Consider the following 24,774-nt stretch of genomic DNA (forward strand, 5'->3'; position numbering starts at 1 on the left):
AGAGTCCTAATCGATCCACACTCATAAATGTCCATGGAACGCCGTCCATATTTAGCCAATCAATGTAAGTCATTGGAACCAAATCGAAAATCAAATTCAAATAGCGAAGTAGAACTAGTGTCGCCGACGTAACTCGTGAAGCCGTAACATCGGGGAAAATAAGGATAACTAAAGTCGGAGCAAGCGTATCGCCTAACTAAGTCCCAATCTATCAGACTCAAGTCTGCTACACCAGTCTACAGGGATCTAAGTCGGCCGAGCGACGTCGGGGCAAAACTAAGGCCTATTGGATCCGAATAATGTATTTCTAAGGCAAGCCCTAGTCAAACCTAAACTAAGACCCAACATGCTTCAAATAAACAATAATTAAGCATGCAAGCACTCCACATAGCGAGGAGGGTCCGTTAATAACACAAAGTATGCTCACAGTTACCCGATAATTCCCGAAATAGGCCGAAAACATGATTTCTTAACACCTATGCAAGATTCAATAACTACCCAACCCAAATCCCAACTAATCAACATGCATTCACATTCTCGAGCTCAATCTAAGAGAGGAAAACCGTAGCCTACCTGTAGGCTGATCACACGCGCTCCAAAATCACTCCTTCAGAGATTTCCCTTTATGAACGGTCTCGAAACGCTTCCCCGCTATCAAAAATAGAGTCACAACGTTAATACGGTCGTTTAGACACCAAAATCACAACAAACGGAGACGGGTCAATTTTGGAGTCAAAACGGGAATCGTGGGACCCGCGCAGGAAATTCTGAAATTAACCCCAAAAGTGGGTCCTAACCAGTTTTCCCAGCTCATGTCCCAAAATGGGGCACAATTCGGGGCTCGGGAACAACACAATATCAGCATGCAACTAAAACCCAAATTTTCTTAAAAATTAGAAATGGGACAGCAGTGTATTTACCAAAAACGAGCGGTCTACAGTAAAATCTGACAACACCACAATGTTCTCCTCGAAAAACCACTCAAGATAGCCTAAAAAATCACCAAAATCGGATCTAAAATGGCTAAGAAAACAAGTCTCAAAAAATTTCCAAAATCAAACTCACAAAAAGAGGTCTGGCAGCAGGTATTTTTCGAAAATTACCTCAAACGGACTCCAAATCCCTATCCGAGCTCACCAACACGTTGTCCTCGAAAAATCTCACAACTTTGCCTTTTGGATCGCCCAAATCGGTTAAGAGATGAGAGAGTTATGAGGGTTTGAAGTTTTTGGAAATGTTGTTGGTTTTTCTACATTTCTTGCAGAAAATCTGCAATTTCCCAAAACTTAAAACACCGACGGGGTGCTCCGAACTCGTTCGGAACCCCGTGCACGCAAACGAGATATGCAACCATATCAAATTCGATATTCCAGACTCAACGGCACAGTAGAAATTTCCATCAGAGGTCATTTCGATAAAAAGTGGGTCCCACTTCCAAAAACTATTTTAAGTCAAAGCCCACAAAAGGGCTCGGAAAGATATCGAAAACCTCCAGACACAAAAGAAGGGTCAATCTAGACCAAACTCGACATTCCGGAGCTAACTGCACTAACGGAATTTTCATCCGAGCGCGTTTACTTTGAATGTTGACCAAAGTCAAACTTAAGCTAAAATTCAAAGGCTAAAACGCCTAATCACACCGACTCACACTGAAAACCTCAGGAGTCATGTCGACCATGCTACTAGCCTAAAATGACCCTTCCGGAGCTGATGGAATTGTCAAAATTGGATTCCGATGTCATCTTCTTGAACTTTTGATCGAAAATGATCGTTCAAGGTTCATAAGCTCCAAAACACAAAAACTCGCACCAAGACCAAACGAACGACCAGGTGACCGAACTGTCAGTCCCAGCAAGTCATTAATGACTTGGGGTCGCTATAGGAACACTCTAAACGACACACAGAAGGCAAGACACAGAAATGACCATGAAGGTCATTACAGTTATTAATGCATCATTATCAGATCAATTGTTGCATTCTCAGTTTGCATGTTCAGTTTTGAGCTATCCAGTATTTACAGAAATTCAGTCATAACCAGCTAGCCATTTAATTCATTGGGGGTAGCATAATACCGAGTTGGACTAGGGTTCAGCGTACCCATATAGTCCTAGAACTACGAGCCACGTAGGTGTAAGTCCCCTCTGTGGGCAACATCAGTTTGAGTAATCACGCCAGCATGCCTATATACCTCTGGCATGGTATATTGGGTCCTCTCGATGGGGCGTATACATCGGACTCCACATTTAGCTCATGTGGTTTTATGTCGGTTATTAGTAGCTCCCACAGTTCAGTCAGATTCTATTGCATTGACCATTATCAGTATATCCAATATTCAGTTTCAGCATGTTATAAATTGGTCACTGCATTCAGTTATCTCAGCATTTAGTATCTATATCATGTTCAGATTGTATCATTGTTTATCTGATTTGTTCAGTTATATGTTATTTCAGATTTACTTTATCTTGCATGCTCAGTACCTTTCAAGTAGTGACGCATACGTGCGCTACATCTTCTCGTGATGTAGGTTCAGGTTCTCAGCATCCAGATCACGCTTAGATCGGTTCCCGATCTTCAGTTCAGCAAAATCAGTGGTGAGTCCTCATTCTTCGAGGACAATAGTCATGAGTTTCCTTTCAATATTATTTTTAGTCTTTAGTTTCAGTTTTACTAGACTTGGCTGGGGCCTGTCCCAACATTTCTAGTCAATTAGAGGCTATTTTCAGACATAGTTAGATTCAGCTTAGTATTGAGTTAATATCTTCTTTGTATTAAACTCATTAGTTTTCATTTATCTCAGTTATGGTATATGGGTATTCCCCATCCTTTTTATTTTATTTATGATTTAGCTTCCACATCAATTTATTATCTTTAGTGTGCCCATGATCATGTCAGCAGAGTTAGCTTGAGATCACTTGTGGTCCTAGGTCCCGTGTCTGCGTCTCGGGGGTAGTCTCGGGGCGTGACACTAAGTCCATATGGAGTGGACAAATCTCCAAATATAAAGACAAAAATAATACTTTTCTTCTTCTTGCAGAATCTCTGCTAAATACATATATTTATACTAAACATAAAGATAACTCCTAACATATAAATAGTTACTGTTGTAGATAACTACCTAATAACTATTGTAGATAACTGCCTAATAACTGTTGCCTATAACTATTATAGATAACTACTGCTTATATATTTTATCCTCTTTAAAAATAAACTAAGATAAACAAGTAGTCGTATAAGAGGAATAGGTTCAATTTAGAACAAGTTATGGCGTAAAAGACATAACTTAAATTTCTATGATACTTATATATGTTGAGTTTGACAAAAGATCTATAATCTTATATCAAGCAAATTAGATATTACACAACTTATGTCAGATAACTTAATTCCTACGGAACTTATGCTGAGCGACACAAAAGTTCTCTAAACTTATGCCGAGCGAATTAGATACTACACAACTTATGTCGAGAAGAGAGATCTCTCTCTTGAAGGACTAACAACTCTTCTTCCTCAAGAAAAATTGAAGAATAGGGAAATTAAGGCCTTAATATTTAACCTCCAATGTAGTAATATTACATCCTTGACAACTAACGAAAATCACAAAATGAAATTAAAAGATATGGTTGAACACTTGAACTATATCTTTCTTTCTCTTTGCTAGTTAAGTACTAGCAAATACTTAGTCAACTAAACATTTTACTCTTACATTTCTTTCAAACCATTTTCTGAAAAATGACTTTCTTGAGCCGGGGGTCTATCGGGAACAACCTCTAGGTAAGGTCTGCCTACACCCCACCCTTCTCACGGCCCATTCGTGGGGACTATACTGGGTATGTTGTTGTTGTCAGTTCTATTATTGATGAATCTACCTTTGATCTTGAGGGAGAAAATAGATAAGGCTTGGGAGGCATTTCCAAAGAGTCTACATTCCCTTCTAACATTTCTACAACTTTGCTCATAGATGGTCGATTTGAGGGATCAGTCTGTATGCACCATAAACTCACCATCACCATCTTTCTTGCACATTCTTTCTCCTTTTCAATCATTATCCCGATTAATTGAAGCTCTTCGTCTAGTTCAATTTGCTGTTAGAGCCAATGTGGAAAGTAGATTTCACTCGTGCGATCAACTCCTACATCAACATTTTTTCTTCCTCCAACCATCTCTAGGACCATCATTCCATAGCTATAGACATCAGACTTGTGAGAGACACCTCCTAAGTTTCTACAAACAATTTCTGGAGCAATATAACCGATAGTCCCTCGTGGACCTAACATTGACACAATACTCTCCTGTTTCATGCACAATTTGGCAAGACCAAAATCAGAGATTTTAGGACAAAAGTTGTCATCAAGAAGGATATTATGAGGCTTTATATCAAAATGCAAAATCTGAGTGTTACCACCACGGTGCAAGTACTCCAATCCTCGAGCAATGCCTAGTGCAATTTTGTATAATATTGGCCAACCTAATTGGCGAACATTGTCAGATCTTTCCTCATAGATAAACTTTTCAAGAGATCCATTTGGCATGAACTCATATACAAGAGCTCTTTTGTGACCTTCAAAACAAAATCCCACAAGGGTCACAATGTTAACATGTGATGTTCTGCTAATACTTGCCACTTCGTTAATGAAATCTTCACCACTGCCTTTTAGTTCATTCAGGACCTTTACTGCTACTTCACTCCCGTTACGCAAACTTCCTCTGTATACATTACCAAATCCTCCATGGCCTAGTTTGTTTCTGAAGTGACCGGTGATTCTTTTGATGTCTGTATAATTGTATCTGTTTGGAGCATATGATCCATAGTTCTTTAAGAATTTTTCAACTTTTTGGTGATCCTCAGCATTAGATTCCCAAAACCTAATGTATTTGTACCACAAAATCTCTTTTTTGAAGCAGAAGAGTAAAACCAACAGCCCAATAGTAAACAGACTTGCACCTGTGGGAAAAAAATGAAGCCATGCCCCATCAGGGACTACAACAACAACATAATAGCCAGTATAATCCCACAAAGTAGGGTTAGGGGAGGGTAGGTATACGCAAACCTTACCCCTACCTAAGAGGTAGACAGACTGTTCCCAATAGAGGCCGTTGGCTGATAAAAAAGTAAAGCAGTTCGGAAATGGAAATAATAAAAATGAAGAAACCTTAGCAAAATACTATACAAAACATAACCATACATTTTCAACATTAGCTAATCGAAGTACAAAGAAGCGACAAATAGAAACAAAAATCTTGAAACAAGAAACGACAGTCTCTCTACCTCCACACTGGGGTATCCGTGCATCTTCTCTTAAGTTAAATTCATTCTGAAAGTCCTTAGATAGGAGAGTATACAGATTAGGGTAGAACTTAGAAGGATAGTTGTTAGTTGAGCTCTGATTCTCTTTTTGGTGGGTTTAGGTTTGGTGGGGGCCTCCGTGCTTGTCGTAGTATTAGTCTTATTCATGTATTTTCTTTTTTAGTTACCATATTATTTTGTTGTTGTTACTGTTTCATTTCCCTGAATTCTCTTTCCTTATTATTTGACATATTTTTCTTCACTGTCCTATTCCCTTTTTTGTGAAAAAAGCAGAAAAGTTACCTGTGGCCACCACGAACCAGATTATCCGAAGGGAACCCCTTTTTGATGTCCCTGCTGATAGAGTGCTATCATTTGCAACACCAATACTTGTGCTAACATCTGCAACATCAGCAGTACTTGTGAGAATCGGATTATAAAACATATATCCGATTAAGCGAAAAAGTCTACTAATGTTATTAGGAGAATAAGTGTTTAATTTGGAATGGAGACAAGTTTGCTCCCACATGGCTCCGCCCCTGCCCCTACCTCAATTTTCGGTAGAAGAAAAAAACTATCTAAAACTGGGGATAATGTTAACTTGACCTTGAAAATTAAGTACATATATGGATATGTCTACCTTTGTGACAAGAAAAGTTGTTGGTTTTATCAGGCTGGCATTGACCTCCACCAAAATGACATTCATTACATTCATCAGACAGTTTCCATTCTACTAGAAATTTGGGACCTAACACGTCGAACAAATCACCTATTTTTGAGTGAATTGGCAATCTGATAAGTGAACAGTTGGTAGGAATATTGTCTGCTCCTATGTATTCATCGGAAAGCTTGTAGTATATGCTAAAGCCTTCACGGCCACTGTACATATTATAACCCACAAAATGATCGTTCTTCTTCTGCGTAATGTTATGGACATTATTACTGCTACTGATGCATTTGAAGATGTTTATAAGATTAATCATATTGAAAGAAATAGAAGGAGAGTATGGAAGGGAGAAAGTTTTGTTAAGCGCCTGGCACTTGTGTTGTGTCAACGTTGTTTGAAGCTTCGGGTCCCCTAGCCAAACTGATGAATCATGCATCTTTAAAACATAGTACCATTCTCCTCCAGGAACTAGTTGGATTCTTGGAAATGGTTTAGCATCACAACCAGACATGAATATTATTCCACAATCGGGTTGTGTGGGAAGAGAGTAAGGAAATCTCAGGTCAGTAAAATTTCCACATGAAAATGACTTTGGACAAGTTGAAACATTTCTGCCCTTTGCCTGAACTAAGATAAGAAGAAGTGATAGAAGAAACCTTGCAAATGAAGTGATAGCCATATAAATATCTCAAGAAGAGGAAGACTATATTATGAATTCATTTGTTCACTACACTTACATTTAAAAGCAGAGTTGATTTGGACAATTTGTGAGAAACGTATATCTTGGTGTAAAGACTTGAAGTCTTGCATCAATATTTAGACTTACTCGTCAAGCCTAGTGAAGAGACAACTATCATTTTTTTTGTTAGTTTCATATATCAACTATCAATTGTTCCATTTACCTACTTAAACTATATATCACTCTCTTTGTATTAAAATACACCACGATGCTGAGTTTGCCAAATATTATTCCGACTCGACAACAGGCGTGTGTAGGCCAATTCAACATCGAAGGTATGTTTTAATACAGAGGCAGTGATAGTTTAGGTAGGTAAAAGTGAACAATAGATAATTGAGGTATGAAACTCGTAAAAAGGTGATAACAGTTAATGGTCTATTCTAACATTTTTGGGAGTGGAAAAGTCTCAGAATATATATATATATATATATATATATATATTATAAGTGGGAAGCTCCAACATTCAAAGTTGGATTACCATTTTGCCCCTAGACTAAATAAAAATGTTATAAAACATGTAAATAATAAAATATTAAAAGTTATTTATCAGTAGTTTAACTACATTTAATTGATAGAAATCTTTCATCTCCCCATTAATTAACCTAATACAGATTACTTGAACTCAATTTACAATCCTACTATTTCATATCTCACATTTACTATTTTTTCCCTTGAGCTTCCAAAAGTTATGTGAACTTTTCATGTTCCTTGTCAAATAGAATTGGAGTAATATATAGTGCATGTGCAGTGATTTTCTACAACTCAAGTCACATTAATCTTTCATCTTTAAGCTTTATATAATATATAGATTAGCAGCTATATGCCATAAAAGTTTGAATATATAAATATATATTGTTGATTGGTAACTACTGTATTCCTCGTGTGCTCATTTTAGTTATCAACAATATATGTTTAATATATGAAGATTTCCTTGAGTTTGCTAACTAATTCTTATTTATTTCTCTACATTTCAGATTTTATTTGGCAACTGTGTGCTCTTCACTTCTCATCATCAGGTACATAATGGATATGCTATTTGCAACTCTCTTTTTATCAATTTTATTATTTCACATACATAAAATATAGTTTGTAGGAGACGTGAAATATAAATAAGATTTTTGAGATTTGAGAAATTGTCGGTATAATTTTCAGGATATTTAGATCTTATACTTTTTAACATCTTTTACATATTTTAATTTTTTATATCAAGTCCCTTGTTGTTTACTAAGGACCGATTCTTATTATATTTCGTAATGCAATTATACTTAAACAATGCAAGTAATACTCTTATGTCAAATTTTCATATGAAAGAAAATGTTCTTGAATAGAGAGATTGATTCTTATTATATTTCGTAATATGATTATATTTCAACCATACAAATAATATTCTTATGTTAAAGAAATCATAATCTTGAATCAAAGAAAGGATACATGTAGGTGCAATGATAATTAATATATATTGATTCAATTTTTTTGATGTCAATAATAATTAACTATCTTCGTCATAATATAATTACTACTTTTTTACTAGGTGTATACTATAAAATTGACAATGATATTCTAGCCATATTAAAGAAGACATATGTTGATAAACTTTTTGTTCAACATTTACAAAATACTACTTTCATTCGACAACAACTTCTTGATATGCATACGACTATAAGAGGAGGAATTCCCAATTTCTGAAAGTCATGACATAAGTTTTAATATGAGAAGCAATTGAAAACATAACCAACCTTGCTTATGTTCACATTTAAACTATTAAGTGTTCCTATCAGAAAACATGGAAAGTGAATTAATATTTTAAATTTCAACAAATTCTATTTTATAATTCAATTTTTAAAATATAAAGAAGTTTTATAATAATAATAATATGGGACAAACGTGGAAAGCACGTTCCCAAAGACTAGTATATAGATATTTCCAAAGAGCTCTGTCAACATCTAAAGGACTTTTCTCCTCTAGTTATGCATCCTTTTCTCTTTTTTCTCCGTTTGGTCACAATCTTTTTCCAAGTAGGACACTATATACCGTACTATTCTAACATTTTTAGACATAAAATGCTAGAGAGACAAGAATTGAACTAAGAGACTTAATTTTCTTCACTATACAATGAAATTCCAAGAATATTTTGCTTCATAGTCTTTATATACAAAATATGTAGTTCTTGTGCACATTGAATGTCTATACAATCTGAAAACCACTATGAAAGAGGTACCTGAGAACACTTTTCATTTGACAGAACCTATATAGTATGCTCTGATGCCAATGTTCAATAAAACACAACTAAGAAATGAAGTCACACCTCACTTGTGGGACTATACTGGTTACGTTGTTGTTGTTGTCAGTTCTATTATTGATGAATCTACCTCTGATCTTGAGGGAGAATATAGATAAGGCTTGGGAGGCATTTGCAAAGAGTCTAGTTTCCCTTCTAACATTTCCACAACCTTGCTCATCGAGGGCCGATTTGCCGGATCAGTCTGTATGCACCACAAACTTGCTATCACCATCTTTCTTGCACATTCGTTCTCCTCTTCATTCATTATCCCGATTAGTTGAAGCTCTTCATCTAGTTCTATTCGTCGATAGGGCCAATGTGGAAAGTAGATTTCACTCGTACGATCAACTCCAACATCAACATTCTTTCTTCCTCCAACCATCTCTAGGACCATCATTCCATAGCTATAGACATCAGACTTGTGAGAGACACCTCCCAAGTTTCTGCAAACAACTTCTGGAGCAATATAGCCTATAGTACCTCGTGGACCTAACATTGACACGATACTCTCCTTTTTTATGCATAGTTTGGCAAGACCAAAGTCGGAGATCTTTGGACAAAAATCCTCATCTAGTAGGATATTATGAGGCTTTATATCAAAATGCAAAATCCGAGTGTTACAGCCACGGTGCAAGTACTCCAATCCTTGAGCAATGCCTAGTGAGATTTCATATAATATTGGCCAGCCTAATTGGCGAACTCCGTCAGATCTTTCATCATAGATAAACTTTTCAAGAGATCCATTTGGCATGAATTCATAAATAAGAGCTCTTTTGTGACCCTCAAAACAAAATCCCACAAGGCACACAATGTTAACATGTGATGTCCTGCTAATACTTGCTACCTCATTAATGAAATCTTCACCACTGCCTTTTAGTTCATTCAGGACCTTCACTGCCACTTGACTCCCGTTACGCAAACTTCCTCTGTATACATTACCAAATCCTCCTTGGCCTAGTTTGTTTTTAAAGTGACTGGTGATTCGTTTGATGTCTGCATAGCTGTATCTTTTTGGAGCATATGACCCAGAGTTCTTCAGAAATGCTTCAATATTTCGTTGATCCTCAGCTATAGATTCCCAAAACCTGATATTTCTGTGCCAGAAAATCTTTTTTCTCAAGCAGAAGAGCAAAATCACGACTCCGATGCAAGAGAAAACTGCAAATGTGGGGGAAAAAGGAAAGTCATGCACCGGAAAGAGCCTGGTTTTGAGGCAACACAACAATTACAACATTTGCAAGGCAATAGGAGATTTTTTGTGCAAGTCTAATTACAGATAACAGACATGTACCTGTGCCTAGTATCAGTCCCAAGTTACTTTTTGCTTCTGCAAATACACAGAAATGAAAGATTAATTAGTCACAATAAGAGTGAAAGCAATTCACTTTCGTTCACGTTGACATATTAAACATCTTGGAATTAACCAACCAACACACATCTAAATCCTTTCCAAAAATGAAACCAGACATACACAAGCAACTGACCTCTGGAGCAAAAGAAGTTGTTTTCAATGTCACTTTGGTATCGCCCTTCTCTATGAAGACAGCTGGAATAATTTAACGACAATTCCCAATCTAATGTGAAACTAGGAGTCAATAGATCCAGCAAATCAGTAGAATTTGGTTCTGAAGGTGAACGATGAATTTGCAGGAAGATCGCTAGCTGGAATACTATGTCTTTGATCTGTTCTTGGATTATGACACTATAAGCTAAAGGCATCACAACTCGAGTAGTTCTTATAACTTTGAAAATAACTATCAATCCGCGTACTGTTATTTGTGCATTTGAATGTACAAAGTAATATTGTTGTCGACTCAGAATAGAACGTGAGGTGGGAAAAGATAACTTATGGTTCCAATTCTTCCACAACGAAACTCTTTTGGACAAGATTTACTCTCTAATTGAACTAAGTTGAAGATAAGCCGATGTAACATAGAGAACATGGCAGAAAAGGTCTAACTCTAAACTTCAACAAGTAATGAGCAGAAAATACTGCTGGCATAACCACAGGGTTAACAGGACAAGAGGTCAAACCCTGAAATGCATGGTAATTAATCAGAACAAGGCACCATTCATCAGAGAAGTAATTAGCTGCTACGAGAATATTAACTTGGCTGCACAGGGAAATCTTCGTACCTCAATTGGTTGGCTACCAGAAGTTTCACCTTGTTGGTGTTCGATTCCCCATCTTGTAATCCCCTCCCGCATTTCCCCTTCCCCTACCACCAATTTTTATATTTATCTTCTTTTTTTAAAAGTTGGCTGCACGAAATTTTGTCGTTAACACATAATCCAAATGCTTAATGCAGCTGCATCTTGATGCCTAGATCATCAAACGATACTTTTTTGTGCGCATGGTAATCACAAGAAAAGAACCTAAAGCACGGTGCCTAATCATAAGATGAGGTTCCGCATAATTATACTGGAAAATTAACTGCTAGATAGGGGCTTACTTGTAGGTGGGCAACTCAAAGCATGAGGCCTGTCAGTGCAGAAACATTTGAATTGATAATTGTTAACATCAAATCCGCAATGTCCTCCACTTTCTGCACATTCACTGCAATTCATAGCAGTCCATTTCAATCTAAACCCCCTTCTCAAAAGCACTAGATAGTCAACATCTCGATTACTTCCCTCATCTCCAAGCATTTCTACTGGTGCCATTACATGTTTTTCACACACTTGTAATGCAGACTCAAAGCTCTCATCCTCAGCAAACATTGCAAGACCCCAATCATTCCCATTTTCTCCACTACAACCAAAACCAATCATGTGCGTCGAAAGATTCTGGGATATCGATCCATTACACTTTGACAGCAAGTAAATTTTCGATTTCTTAACAAACTGAAAAGGGCGATTATCGAGCGACACGTTCTTGATATCAGAAACACAACCATTCCTTGTAGTGCTGTTAAAGACTGAATTTTTAAGCTGAAAAGTCTGATCTTGATATTTTATATCTTCAACTATATACTCATTTCCAGTAATATGCACAACAGGAAACCCTTGTTCACTACAATTTAGCCCAAATCCAGGGTACCCACAATAAGATTCTTGAACATCTTCTATATAAAATGGAAAGCTTATTCTTGGACCATATCTACAATTTACTGGTTTATTACATACTACAAACTGTGGATCAACAGCAAAACATTTATCTAGTTGCAGAATGAAGCAGAAAACACAAAGGTTTAATGATGCTATCAAGATATACCTTTTTTCTTGGTTCATCTTTAATCTTAAATAACTGAAAAATATGCTACTACACAAGTAGATAATGAAAAATATACTAAAGAGAGAAGAGGGGTTTCTTGGATTTTACCTTCTTGTTAGCAAAAAGTTGACTTCATTTGGTCTCTACAATTTGACTGGGGTCAAGCTTCTTTTTGTTTGACAAGCATGGCGCCCATACAACTTGCGTGCACCTTGACTAATTCCATGTGATACTTGTCACCTCCCATTAGCAACAAGTACTAGATAACTCTACCGGGGTCAAGTTTTTAACGAAGAAGTTGCAATTACTGACCAATAAACTCTTTGACTAAGCTTGAAATTGTAATAAAAATGTATGCTTTTGAGACATAGTCCATATTCACACAGGATAAAGAAAATGAAGAAGAAATCACCAAGGGGGGAGGATGTTGTTCTTTTATATTATTTTTTATCTCTTTTCACATACTTGTGGGCTACATAAAATAGGTACTTGTCTAATATCAAGATGACTTCACTTGGTATTCACATTCTATTGACTTTCTGAGTTAATCTCTTAAATGGTCACTCAAAAAGTTGATTCCATCCCACAACCAGGGGTGGAGGCGCGGAGCTAGAAAGCTACCTTACCTATAAGTTTGGCTAAACTCAATAGTTTTAGTCCAACTGTCACGTGGCGCCTTCCTGAGATGTCTTGGAAGGGTGACATGAGGCAAAGTAACCGACTTGGGTGTGATTACTTTCTGCCAATCGTATAGGCCCCTCCGTATGCTAGACTAGACTGTCCGTGACAACGTCAAAATCATAATATATTAACTTAGAATCGAATGAAAATTTGCTTGTATTAAAGAGAAACAATTGCAAGAAAGCCAACATGGTGCTGAGGGAGAGGAAACACCAATGCATTGCTTGCTGAAATTTTTGATTATATTCTCCTTCATTGTCCTAAAATTCAGAATTCATAAAGTTCAAATCATAAAATTGCTTCTTTCTTTTTTTTTGATAAATGAGATTGTCTCGAGTTTTAGGTACGAATTCAAATTAGTCAGACTAATGAATTTCGATGCTCAATGGACTTTATAATATATCATTGCTAGTGGACTGGATCATTTATTTAGATAATGGACTTAACAACTTTATAATATATCATTGCAAGTGGACTGGATCATTTATTTAGATAATGGACTGTGGAACAAACAGGCCCAGACATGTAGGGCCCAAATCTACATCTTTAACGGCCTGTTAAAGAGTTATTGGAATTAACAAGAGGCAGAAGTGGAAAATATATGTCATAGTGTTAATAGTTATGAAAAAAAAATAAAAAAAATTGATAGATGTAAGAAAAATTAATTTCCTCCCTAGATGTTGAACTGTGTGATCATCTCTGATATCATATTAAAGTGTGACTATCTCTTCTAAAAGTTTAAATTGTTAGAAAAAACGTACTTTTATTATTTAATTATATTCTCAACAAAAAGATCTATATATACAACTTTATATTTCTTAGTGATATTACCATAGAAGACGTTATCACCAAAGCATATTTGTGCTTTACAAATATGTGGCAACAAATGCAATGATAATGGTACATTACTCAGCTCCTTCCTTTCATATCCAGAAGATCGGTAAAATATAACACAAAAAATCAGCACATGAAGTCTTCAATTTGGAAGATCGTTTTCTTCCATTTAAGTTGTAAATAATTACTGAATATCGTTTTTTCGATAGTGCATCGTACAAACATCATACATTGCTAAATAATGGACTAAAATTTAAGGGTATAGAAACTAGGTAGATGTCAATTTTGTTATATAAATGCTTCTATATATTGAAGCACTTGAAATCACACAAATCACCAAGTTGAGTAACAACATCAATTGTCTAGGCCAAAGTCATCTCAAGTCATTTTCAATATAAAAAAAAACTTATTATATTTTTTTCAACTAAAATCCACTCACCTGTTTTTTTTTTTCCTCTTTCATTAATGCATTGAAAAGTAAATGCTTGTTACATCAACTTATTTTTGTGACTTTGACATCTTAGTATTCTTGTTCAATTTCTAAGTAGTTACATAATTTTGGAAAAGTTATAAGTAAAGTGTTCTCATTTTATTCTCATGACTTGACCGTGAGACTTTTGATTAGGCAAAACACCTAGTTTTGTTTTTTTGTATTTGTTATTTTGATGTTTGGAATTTACTTTTGACGCCTGATTAATTTGAATTTACACCACATAATTAAGATCCATTAAAGCAGGAAATGGCCCATAAAATGATAATTTTTTATTTTATTCATGGTTTTCCCATTTAATCTTGTATTAAAATTTCCTATGTGATTTGCTTCTTTTCCAAGCATATAAAAGGAAAATAGCTCAAAAATCATTGAAGGGAAAACAAAACTACTAGCACTTACTTTAATCTTGAAAAAGCTTAAGGCAAAGTCCTTCCACTTAAAGAAAATAGAGTAAACTTTAAAAAGTATATACATGTATTATTATTCAATAATAACTTATAATTCCTACAATGAGTAGCAAATAATAGGTTTCAATTTTCAATTGGATATACCAATTGGAAGCCATAATTATTTCATTATTAGTCTTGTAAAGTAAACTTCCTTTTAAGTATTAAAATATACTCATGCCACCATGAAGAATTACGGTGAATTAAATATATACGATTTTTATTTTCAATCGCTCAGTTCAAATCTTAGAAAGCGTTTCTTTAACCCACACAAATTTGAATTAGTCAAACCAGCAAATTCTTTATATATGTTTGTAAAAAAAAAAAAAAAACTCGATGTTTGGTATCTGTATTGGAGCTGGATAAAACTTGAATTCACGTAAAAAAAACTTCCACATTAAAAGGTAAAACTCTCTCTAACAAAAGCAATTTCATACTAAAACTCCAACTCGAAACGTCTAATTAAAGTATAATTTATGGAGAGGTTGTGACTAGTGATGTATACTTTGGTTTTTATTGGATGTCCACTTGCTTTTTTAAGTCTTATTCCTTAGAATTTAACCTAATAATAATCTTTTAACATTCCTTTGGTCCCATGACATTCACTTTTTCATATCCTACTTGCTTCTTAAGGCTTCAAACTACAACCACAATTATGAAAAAAAATATTCAAACATCACTTTCTTTTTGCTCAATTTATTGAATAAAATTCTACTTTTTTTGTTTCAAAAAAGTATTGCTTTAACTTATTTCACGTCCAATAAAGTTTATATATAATAAATAGAATATATAAGTTACTAAGTTGAAGTAGTCACTTGGTTTAGAGACAATGAAGGATTTTGCTTACGCTTAATTAGATAATCCATCTCAATAGGGGTTCGATTCTCTTTAGACACATATCAAAAGCTTACGCGGGGTATGTTATTGTTATTTGTTTGTTTGTATAATTTACTAAAGTACCCTTATTTATTAGATGTTTTTTAAGAATTGAACGCCTATTAAGAAGTAGTTCTTCAATACAATAGTATAGTTGGAAACAATTATTATTTCTTATTTTAAATTTCTAAAACAACAATCCTTTTAGGATTTTTTTTCTTGCTAAAGGATGAAGGAGTTTTTTTTTTTTTTTTAAAAAAAAAAGGTTATATTTCAGAAAATATTTTCAATCATACAAATAACCACAATTATATTTCCATTTTGTTCTAAACTTATTTTATTTTTTAAAAATAAAATAAAATCTGATTTTATTAGGAAGCACATGGCAAAATGTGTCAAAATCCTTCTGCTCGTGTCTGATGTTTCATATCACATTCCTTTCACCAATAATTTACCTTATTCTATTTTTTAAAAATTTGATATTCCGTGCTCGCTTTAATCAAATGTATAAAAATAACTAATATTTTTCATTATGAAATTGTAAAATAATCACCTATTACATAATTTCAAGACTTTTCTCCTCTAGTTATGCATCCTTTTCTCTTTTTTCTCTGTTTGATCACAATCTTTTTCCAAGTAGGACACTATATACCGTTCTATTCTAACATTTTTAGAAATAAAATGCTAGAGAGGCAAGAATTGAACTTAGAGACTTAATTTTCTTCACTAAATTCCAAGAATTTATATACAAAATAAGTAGTTCTTGTGCACATTGAATGTCTCATACAGTCTAAAAACCACTATGAAAGAGGTACCTGAGAACACTTTTCATTTGATAGAACCTATATAGTATGCTCTGATGCCAATGTTCAATAAAACAAACAACTAAGAAATGAAGTCACACCCCACTTGTGGGACTATACTAGGTAAGTTGTTGTTGTCAGTTCTATTATTGATGAATCTACCTCTGATCTTGAGGGAGAATATAGGTAAGGCTTGGGAGGCATTTGCAAAGAGTCTAGTTTCCCTTCTAACATTTCCACAACCTTGCTCATCGATGGTCGATTTGCAGGATCAGTCTGTATGCACCATAAACTCGCTATCACCATCTTTCTTGCACATTCATTCTCCTCTTCATTCATTATCCCGATTAGTTGAAGCTCTTCGTCTAGTTCAATTCGTCGATAGAGCCAATGTGGAAAGTAGATTTCACTCGTACGATCAACTCCAACATCAACATTTTTTCTTCCTCCAACCATCTCTAGGACCATCATTCCATAGCTATAGACGTCAGACTTGTGAGAGACACCTCCCAAGTTTCTACAAACAATTTCTGGAGCAATATAACCGATAGTCCCTCGTGGACCTAACATTGACACAATACTCTCTTGTTTCATGCACAATTTAGCAAGACCAAAATCAGAGATTTTAGGACAAAAATTGTCATCAAGAAGGATATTATGAGGCTTTATATCAAAATGCAAAATCCGAGTGTTACAACCACGGTGCAAGTACTCTAATCCTCGAGCAATGCCTAGTGCAATTTTGTATAATATTGGCCAACCTAATTGGCGAACACTATCGGATCTTTCCTCATAGATAAATTTTTCAAGAGATCCATTTGGCATGAACTCATATACAAGAGCTCTTTTGTGACCCTCAAAACAAAATCCCACAAGGCTCACAATGTTGACATGTGATGTTCTGCTAATACTTGCCACTTCATTAATGAAATCTTCACCACTGCCTTTTAGTTCATTCAGGACCTTTACTGCTACTTCACTCCCGTTACGCAAACTTCCTCTGTATACATTACCAAATCCTCCTTGGCCTAGTTTGTTTCTGAAGCGACCGGTGATTCTTTTGATGTCTGTATAATTGTATCTGTTTGGAGCGTATGATCCGTAGTTCTTTAAGAATTCTTCAACTCTTTGGTGATCCTGAGCATTAGATTCCCAAAATCTGATGCGGTATTTGTACCACAACTTTTTTTCTCTGAAGCAAAAGAGTAGTAAAACCAACAGTCCAACAGTAGACAAACTTGCACCTGTGGGAAAAAAAATGAAATCATGACCCATCAGAGAAAAAAATTTCCCTCAGCTCCACATCCATACATTTCGTGTACCGAAAACTATTTAATTCTTTTCTTTCTGTTTCTTTATCACTAGAGAAAGGTTTTGAGCTAATACAAAATGATGAGAATATTCTGTAATAAGAATACATGGCAGCAATTAAACATATTTTACTACCTGTTCCCACAATCAGCCCCACCATATTTCTTCCAGTTGTTTCTTTTCTTTGATCGGTAGTACTTGTAGGTGTTTTTGCATCTACAGAAGGGGGCAATAATATGAAATATATTATTTATGCGGCATGAAACAAGAAAGGGACTTAAGAAGCATGAACTTGACCTTGAATGTATAGATTATTTTGGAGATGTCTACCTTTGTGACAAGAAAATTTGTTGGTTTTGTCAGTTTGGCATTGACCTCCACCATCATGACATTCATTACATTCATCAGACAGTTCCCATTCTACTAGAAATTCAGGACCTAACACGTCGAACAAATCACCATGACTTGAGTCGATTGGCAATCTGATAAGTGAACAGTTGGTAGGAAGATTGTCTGCTCCTTTGGAAAGATTGTAGTATATGTTAAAGCCTTCACAGCCATTGTACATATTATAACCGACAAAATGATCGTTCTTCTTGTGTGTAATGTTACGGGCATTATTACTGGTACTGATGCATTTGAAGAAGCTGTGAATATTAACCATATGGAAAGACATAAAATGATAGTTTGGAAGGGAGAAATTTTTGTTAAAAGCCTGGCACTTGTGTTGTGTCAACGTTGTTTGAAGCTTCGGGTCCCTAAGCCAAACTGATGAATTATGCATGTCTATAGCATAGTACCATTCTCCTCCAGGAACTAGTTGGATTTTTGGATATGGTTTAGCATCACAACCAGACATGGACATCATTCCACAATCAGGTTGTGTGGAAAGAGAGAAAGGAAAGCTCATGTCTGTAAAATCTCCACATGAAAATGACTTTGGACAAGTTGAAACATTTCTGCCCTTTGCCTGAACTAAGATAAGAAGAAGAGATAGAAGAAAGCTTACAAATGAAGTAATAGCCATATTAAATATCTCAAGAAGAGGAAGACTCTACACTTACATTTTAAAGCATAGTTGATTTGGAAAATTTGTGAGAAACGTATATTAGGTGCTGTGAAGGAAAACTCAAAGTAACTACATCTTGGTGTAAACACTTGGAAGTCTTGCATCAATATCTAGACGTAGTCGTCTTTTTTGTGAGTTTCATATATCAACTTTCCATTATGCCTTTTACCTACCTAAACTATATATCACTTTCTTTGTATAAAAACAAACCACGATGTTGAGTTTGCCAAATATTATTCCTACTTGACAACAGGTGTGTGTTGGCCAATTCAACATTGAATGTATGTTTTAATACAGAGGGAGTGATAGTTTAGGTAGGTAAAAGCAAACAATGGATAGTTGAGATATGAAACTCGCGAAAAGGTGAAAAGAGTTAATGGTCAAAAACACACATATAAAGAAGACTATTCTAACATAATTGGGAGTGGAAAAGTCTCAGAATTGTATTTAGATATTTCAAAAGAGTTCTGTCAACATCTAAAGGACTTTTCTCCTCTAGTTATTCATCCTTTTCTCTTTTTTCTCCGTTTAGTCAAACTCCTTTTCCAAGTAGGACACTATATACAATTATATTCTAACATTTTTAGATATAAGATGCTAGAGAGACAAGAATTGAACTTTAAGAGACTAAATTTTCTTCACTATACACTGAGATTCCAAGAACATTTTGCTTCATAGTTTTTATATACAAAATTAGTAGTTCTTGTGCACATTTAATGTCTCATAGAATCTCAAAATGGGTATCTGAGAACACTTTTCATTTGACAGAACCAATATAGTAAGCTCTGATGTCAATGCTGAATAAAACACTCAACTAAGAGATGAAGAAGAAATCAGAAAGAATTGTAACAAAATTGTTGACATTCTTGGGAATGATGGACGAATTAATCGTTTTTGTTCCATGGCGTAGAGAGTCTATCGAAAAAAACTCTCTACCCCACAAAAGTACAAAAGTAGAGATGAGGTCTGTCTACACTTTACCCTTCTCACGCCACACTTGTGGGACTATACTGGGTATGTTGTTGTTGTTGTCAGTTCTATTATTGATGAATCTACCTCTGATCTTGAGGGAGAATATAGGTAAGGCTTGGGAGGCATTTGCAAAGAGTCTAGTTTCCCTTCTAACATTTCCACAACCTTGCTCATCGATGGTCGATTTGCAGGATCAGTCTGTATGCACCACAAACTTGCTATCACCATCTTTCTTGCACATTCGTTCTCCTCTTCATTCATTATTCCGATTAGTTGAAGCTCTTCGTCTAGTTCAATTCGTCGATAGAGCCAATGTGGGAAGTAGATTTCACTTGTACGATCAACTCCAACATCAACATTCTTTCTTCCTCCAACCATCTCTAGGACCATCATTCCATAGCTATAGACGTCAGACTTGTGAGAGACACCTCCCAAGTTTCTGCAAACAACTTCTGGAGCAATATAGCCTATAGTACCTCGTGGACCTAACATTGACACGATACTCTCCTTTTTTATGCATAGTTTGGCAAGACCAAAGTCGGAGATCTTTGGACAAAAATCCTCATCAAGTAGGATATTATGAGGCTTTATATCAAAATGCAAAATCCGAGTGTTACAACCACGGTGCAAGTACTCCAATCCTCGAGCAATGCCTAATGCAATTTCATACAATATTTGCCAGCCTAACTGGCGAACTCCGTCAGATATTTCCTCATAAATAAACTTTTCAAGAGATCCATTTGGCATGAACTCATATAAAAGAGCTCTTTTGTGACCCTCAAAACAAAATCCCACAAGGCTCACAATGTTAACATGTGATGTCCTACTTAGTTCATTCAGGACCTTCACTGCCACTTGACTCCCGTTACGCAAACTTCCTCTGTATACATTACCAAATCCTCCTTGCCCTAGTTTGTTTTTGAAGTGACTGGTGATTCGCTTGATGTCTGTATAGCTGTATCTTTTTGGACCATATGATCCGGAGTTCTTCAGAAATGCTTCAATATTTTGGTGATCCTCAGCTATAGATTCCCAAAACCTGAGATTTTTGTGCCAGAAAATCTTTTTTCTCAAGCAGAAGAGCAAAATCACGACTCCGATGCAAGAGAAAACTGCAAATGTGGGGGAAAAAAGGAAAGTCATGCACCAGAATGATCCTGGTTTTGAGGCAACAAAACAATTACAACATTTGCAAGGCAATAGGAGATTTTGTGCAAGTCTAATTACAGATAACAGACATGTACCTGTGCCTAGTATCAGTCCCAAATTTCTTTTTGCTTCTGCAAATACACAGAAATGAAAGATTAATTAGTCACAATAAGAGTGAAAGCAATTCACTTCCGTTCACGTTGACATATTAAACATCTTGGAATGAACCAACCAACACACATCTAAATCCTTTCCAAAAATGAAACCAGACATACACAAGCAACTGACAAGCTTCTTATATCCAATACCTCTGGAGTAAAAGAAGTTGTTTTCAATGTCACTTTGGTATCGCCCTTCTCTATGAAGACAGCTGGAATAATTTAACGACAATTCCCAATCTAATGTGAAACTAGGAGTCAATAGATCAAACAAATCAGTAGAATTTGGTTCTGAAGGTGAACGATGAATTTGCAGGAAGATCACTAGCTTGAATACTATGGCTTCGATCAATTCTTGGTTTATGACACTATAAGCTAAAGGCATCACAACTCGAGTAGTTCTTATAACTTTGAAAATAACTATCAATCCGCGTACTGTTATTTGTGCATTTGAATGTACAAAGTAATATTGTTGTCGACTCAAAATAGAACATGAGGTGAGAAAAGATAACTTATGGTTCCAATTCTTCCTCAACGAAACTCTTTTGGACAAGATTTACTCTCTCATTGAACTAAGTTGAAGATAAGCCGATGAAACATAGAGAACATAGCAGAAAAGGAGGCTGCAGTCATTGGTCTAACTCTAAACTTCAACAAATAACAAACAGAAAATACTGCTGGCATAACCACAGGGTTAACAGGACAAGAGGTCAAACCCTGAAATGCATGGTAATTAATCAGAACACGACACCATTCATCAGAGAAGTAATTAGCTGCTACGAGAATATTAACTTGGCTGCACAGGGAAATCTTCGTACCTCAATTGGTTGGCTACCTGAACTTTCACCTTGTTGGTGTTCGATTCCCCATCTTGTAATCCCCTCCCGCATTTCCCCTTCCCCTACCACCAATTTTTATATTTATCTTCTTTTTTTAAAAGTTGGCTGCACAAAATTTTGTGGTTAACACATAATCCAAATGCTTAATGCAGCTGCATCTTGATGCCTAGATCATCAAACGATACTTTTTTGTGCGCTTGGTAATCACAAGAAAAGAACCTAAAGCACGGTGCCTAATCATAAGATGAGGTTCCACATAATTATACTGGAAAATTAACTGCTAGATAGGGGCTTACTGGTAGGTGGGCAACTCGAAGCATGAGGTCTGTCAGTGCAGAAACATTTGAATTGATAATTGTTAGTATCAAATCCGCAGCGTCCTCCACTTTCTGCACAGTCACTGCAGTTACTTGATATACAGTCAATAACTCGATTACTCCCTTCATTTCCAAGCATTTCTACTGGTACCAGTACATGATTTTTACGCACTTGTAATGCAGACTCAAAGCTTTCATCCTCAGCAAACATTGCAAGACCCCAATCATTCCCATTTTCTCCACCACAACCAAAACCAATCCTGTGCTTCAAAAGATCCTCAGATATCGATCCATTACACTTTGACAACAAGTAAATTCTTGATTCCTTGACAAACTTAAAAGCACTATGATCGAGTGACACGTTCTTGATATCAGAAACACAACCATTGCTTGTAGTAATGTTAAAGACTGAATTTTTAATCTGAAAAATATCATCTTGGTATGAAATATCTTCAACTATATACTCGTTTCCAGTAATATGTACAACAGGAAACCCTTGTTCACTACAATTTAGCCCGAATCCAGGGTACCCACAATAAGATTCTTGAACATCTTGAATATAAAATGGAAAGCTTATTCTTTGACCATATCTACAATTTACTGATTTATTACATACTACAAACTGTGGATCAACAGCACAACATTTATCTATTTGCAGAATGAAACAGAAAACACAAAGGTTTAATGATACCTTTTTTCTTGGTTCATCTGTAATCTTGAAAACAGCTGAAAATATACAAACTAAACAAGTAGATAATGAAAAATATACTAAAAAGAGAAGAGGGGTTTCTTGGATTTTACCTTTTTTACCTTCTTGTTAGCAAAAAGTTGACTTCATTTGGTCTATATATTCTGTATCTACCTCATTTATTAGAAAGTTGAATTTTCAAGATTAAACTTGACTGGGTCAAGCTTTATTTTTTTTTGACAAACATAGCGCCCATAACTTGCGTGCACCTTGATTAATTTCATGGGATAACTATCACCTTCCATTCGCAACAAGTACCAGTTAACTTTACCGGGGTCAAGTTTTTAACGAAAAAGTTGCAATTATTGACCAATAAACTCTTTGACTAAGCTTGAAATTGTAATAAAAATGTATGCTTTTGAGACATAGTCCATATTCACACAGGATAAAGAAAATGTAGAAGATATCACTACGGGAGGAGGGTGGTGTTTTTTTTTTCTCTCCCTTTTCACATACTTATGGGCTACACAAAATAGGTACTTGTCTAATATCAAGATGACTTCACTTGGTATTCATATTTTCTAGACTTCCCAAGTTAATCTCTTAAATGGTCACTCAAAAAGCTGATACCATCCCACAACTAGGGGTGGAGGTGCGGAGCAAGAAAGCTACCTTACCTTTAAGTTTGGCTAAACTCAATAATTTTTGTCCAACTTGACTTAGGTATGATTACTTTCTGCCAACCATAGGCCCCTCCGTATGCTAAACTAGAATGTCAGTGATAACGTCAAAATCACAATATATTAATTTAGAATCGAATGAAAATTTGCTTGTATTAAAGAGAAACAATTGCAAGAAAGTCAATGTGGTGCTGAGGGAGAGGAAACACCAATGCATTGCTTACTAAAATTCTTGATTCCGCTTCATTGTCCTAAAATTCAGAATTCATAAAGTTTAAATCATGATACCGCTTCATAAAAAGCACACTGCAAAAAACATTGCTTAAAATCATTTGAGTATATAACATTACATCATAACTTTGCGACTTGCGCAACCACTTCGAAATAACTTTAGATACATAGTGTCTAAAATTAGGCCTGACAAGTCCTATGCAACTTCAAACGTAACATATTTAAAGTTGTTCCCGAGTGAATGAGTATGCCACAAATCATGGCAATCACCATGATTTTAATACAAATTGTAGTGATGAGTCTTTTTTATATATATAAATGAGCTTGCCTCGAGTTTTACGTTACGAATTTAAATTAGTCAGACTAATGAATTTTGATGCTCAATGGTTACATAACAACTTTATAATATATCATTGCAAGTGGACTGGATCATTTATTTAGATAATGGACTGTGGAACAAACAGGCCCAGACATGTAGGGCCCAAATGTACACCTTTAACAGCCTGTTAACACTTGAGAGTTATTGGAATTAACAGGAGGCAGAAGTGGAAAATATATGTCATATAGTGTTAATAGTTATGGAAAAAAAAGATTTTTTTTTTTGATAGATGTAAGAGATTAATTTCCTCCCTGGATGTTGAACTATGTGATCATCTCTGATACCTTATTGAAGTGTGTGACTATCTCATCTAAAAGTTTAACCTATTAGAAAAAATGTACTTTTATTATTTAATTACATATATTCTTGGCAAAAAGATTCATACTACTATATATTTCTTAGTAATATTACCATAGAAGACGTAATCACCAGAGCATATTTGTGCTTTACAAATATGTTGCAACGACAAATGTAATGATAATGGTACATTACTCAGCTCCTTCCTTTCCTATCCAGAAGATCGGTAAAATATAACACAAAAAATCAGCACATGAAATCTTCAATTTGGAAGATCGTTTTCTTCCATTTAAGTTGTAAATAATTACTGAATATCGTTTTCGCGATAGTGCATCGTACAAACATCATACATTGCTAAATAATGACTAT

General features: G+C 35.3%; 4 protein-coding genes across 5 annotated transcripts in view; all 4 read right to left on the reverse strand.

Moving 5' to 3' along the window:
• LOC125821553 (LEAF RUST 10 DISEASE-RESISTANCE LOCUS RECEPTOR-LIKE PROTEIN KINASE-like 2.1) overlaps positions 1–12,227 on the reverse strand; it is a 48,064-nt gene extending 35,837 nt beyond the window's left edge. The window contains exons 1-4 of one of the 2 annotated variants that reach the window (XM_049500971.1): positions 11,422–12,227; positions 10,260–10,295; positions 9,449–10,126; positions 4,072–4,255 (exon numbers count right to left, since the gene is read on the reverse strand). In XM_049500971.1, the coding sequence (XP_049356928.1) occupies positions 4,083–4,255; positions 9,449–10,126; positions 10,260–10,295; positions 11,422–12,199 (1,665 nt within the window). In that variant the 5' untranslated portion in view covers positions 12,200–12,227 and the 3' untranslated portion in view covers positions 4,072–4,082. Of the gene's footprint in view, positions 1–4,071; positions 4,256–9,448; positions 10,127–10,259; positions 10,296–11,421 lie in introns of those variants that run through there. The other variant, XM_049500970.1, reaches the window with a different exon arrangement.
• A 4,202-nt stretch (positions 12,228–16,429) lies between these two features.
• LOC125821437 (rust resistance kinase Lr10-like) lies at positions 16,430–18,653 on the reverse strand. Its single transcript, XM_049500853.1, has 3 exons — positions 17,957–18,653; positions 17,762–17,842; positions 16,430–17,559 (listed from the first exon to the last, which is right to left on the reverse strand). The coding sequence occupies exons 1-3, from the start codon at positions 18,651–18,653 to the stop codon at positions 16,430–16,432; spliced, it is 1,908 nt and encodes a 635-aa protein (XP_049356810.1).
• A 1,030-nt stretch (positions 18,654–19,683) lies between these two features.
• LOC125821438 (rust resistance kinase Lr10-like) lies at positions 19,684–21,864 on the reverse strand. The gene is made up of 4 exons (XM_049500854.1): positions 21,793–21,864; positions 21,582–21,691; positions 20,895–20,947; positions 19,684–20,779 (listed from the first exon to the last, which is right to left on the reverse strand). The coding sequence occupies exons 1-4, from the start codon at positions 21,862–21,864 to the stop codon at positions 19,701–19,703; spliced, it is 1,314 nt and encodes a 437-aa protein (XP_049356811.1). The 3' UTR covers positions 19,684–19,700.
• A 222-nt stretch (positions 21,865–22,086) lies between these two features.
• Positions 22,087–23,123, reverse strand: LOC125821439 (LEAF RUST 10 DISEASE-RESISTANCE LOCUS RECEPTOR-LIKE PROTEIN KINASE-like 1.2). The gene is made up of 2 exons (XM_049500855.1): positions 23,117–23,123; positions 22,087–22,856 (listed from the first exon to the last, which is right to left on the reverse strand). The coding sequence occupies exons 1-2, from the start codon at positions 23,121–23,123 to the stop codon at positions 22,087–22,089; spliced, it is 777 nt and encodes a 258-aa protein (XP_049356812.1).
• Positions 23,124–24,774: the final 1,651 nt, after the last annotated feature.

This window comes from Solanum verrucosum, unplaced genomic scaffold, assembly GCF_900185275.1.
Source record: "Solanum verrucosum unplaced genomic scaffold, falcon-dt-bn FXZP01000217.1, whole genome shotgun sequence".
NCBI lineage: Eukaryota > Viridiplantae > Streptophyta > Magnoliopsida > Solanales > Solanaceae > Solanum > Solanum verrucosum.

Excerpts from the sequence above, each read along its gene's own strand:
- LOC125821437 (XM_049500853.1), bottom strand. The coding sequence starts at position 18,653 with ATGGCTATTACTTCATTTGTAAGCTTTCTTCTATCTCTTCTTCTTATC. Across the intron at positions 17,843-17,956 it reads CAAATTTTCTTGTCACAAAG|ATGCAAAAACACCTACAAGT; the intron begins GTAGACATCTCC and ends CCCCTTCTGTAG. Across the intron at positions 17,560-17,761 it reads GGGGCTGATTGTGGGAACAG|GTGCAAGTTTGTCTACTGTT; the intron begins GTAGTAAAATAT and ends TTTTTCCCACAG.
- LOC125821438 (XM_049500854.1), bottom strand. The coding sequence starts at position 21,864 with ATGCGGGAGGGGATTACAAGATGGGGAATCGAACACCAACAAGGTGAA. Across the intron at positions 20,948-21,581 it reads GCAGCCTCCTTTTCTGCTAT|AAGCAAAAAGAAATTTGGGA; the intron begins GTTCTCTATGTT and ends GTGTATTTGCAG. Across the intron at positions 20,780-20,894 it reads CAGGTACATGTCTGTTATCT|TTTTCTCTTGCATCGGAGTC; the intron begins GTAATTAGACTT and ends CCACATTTGCAG.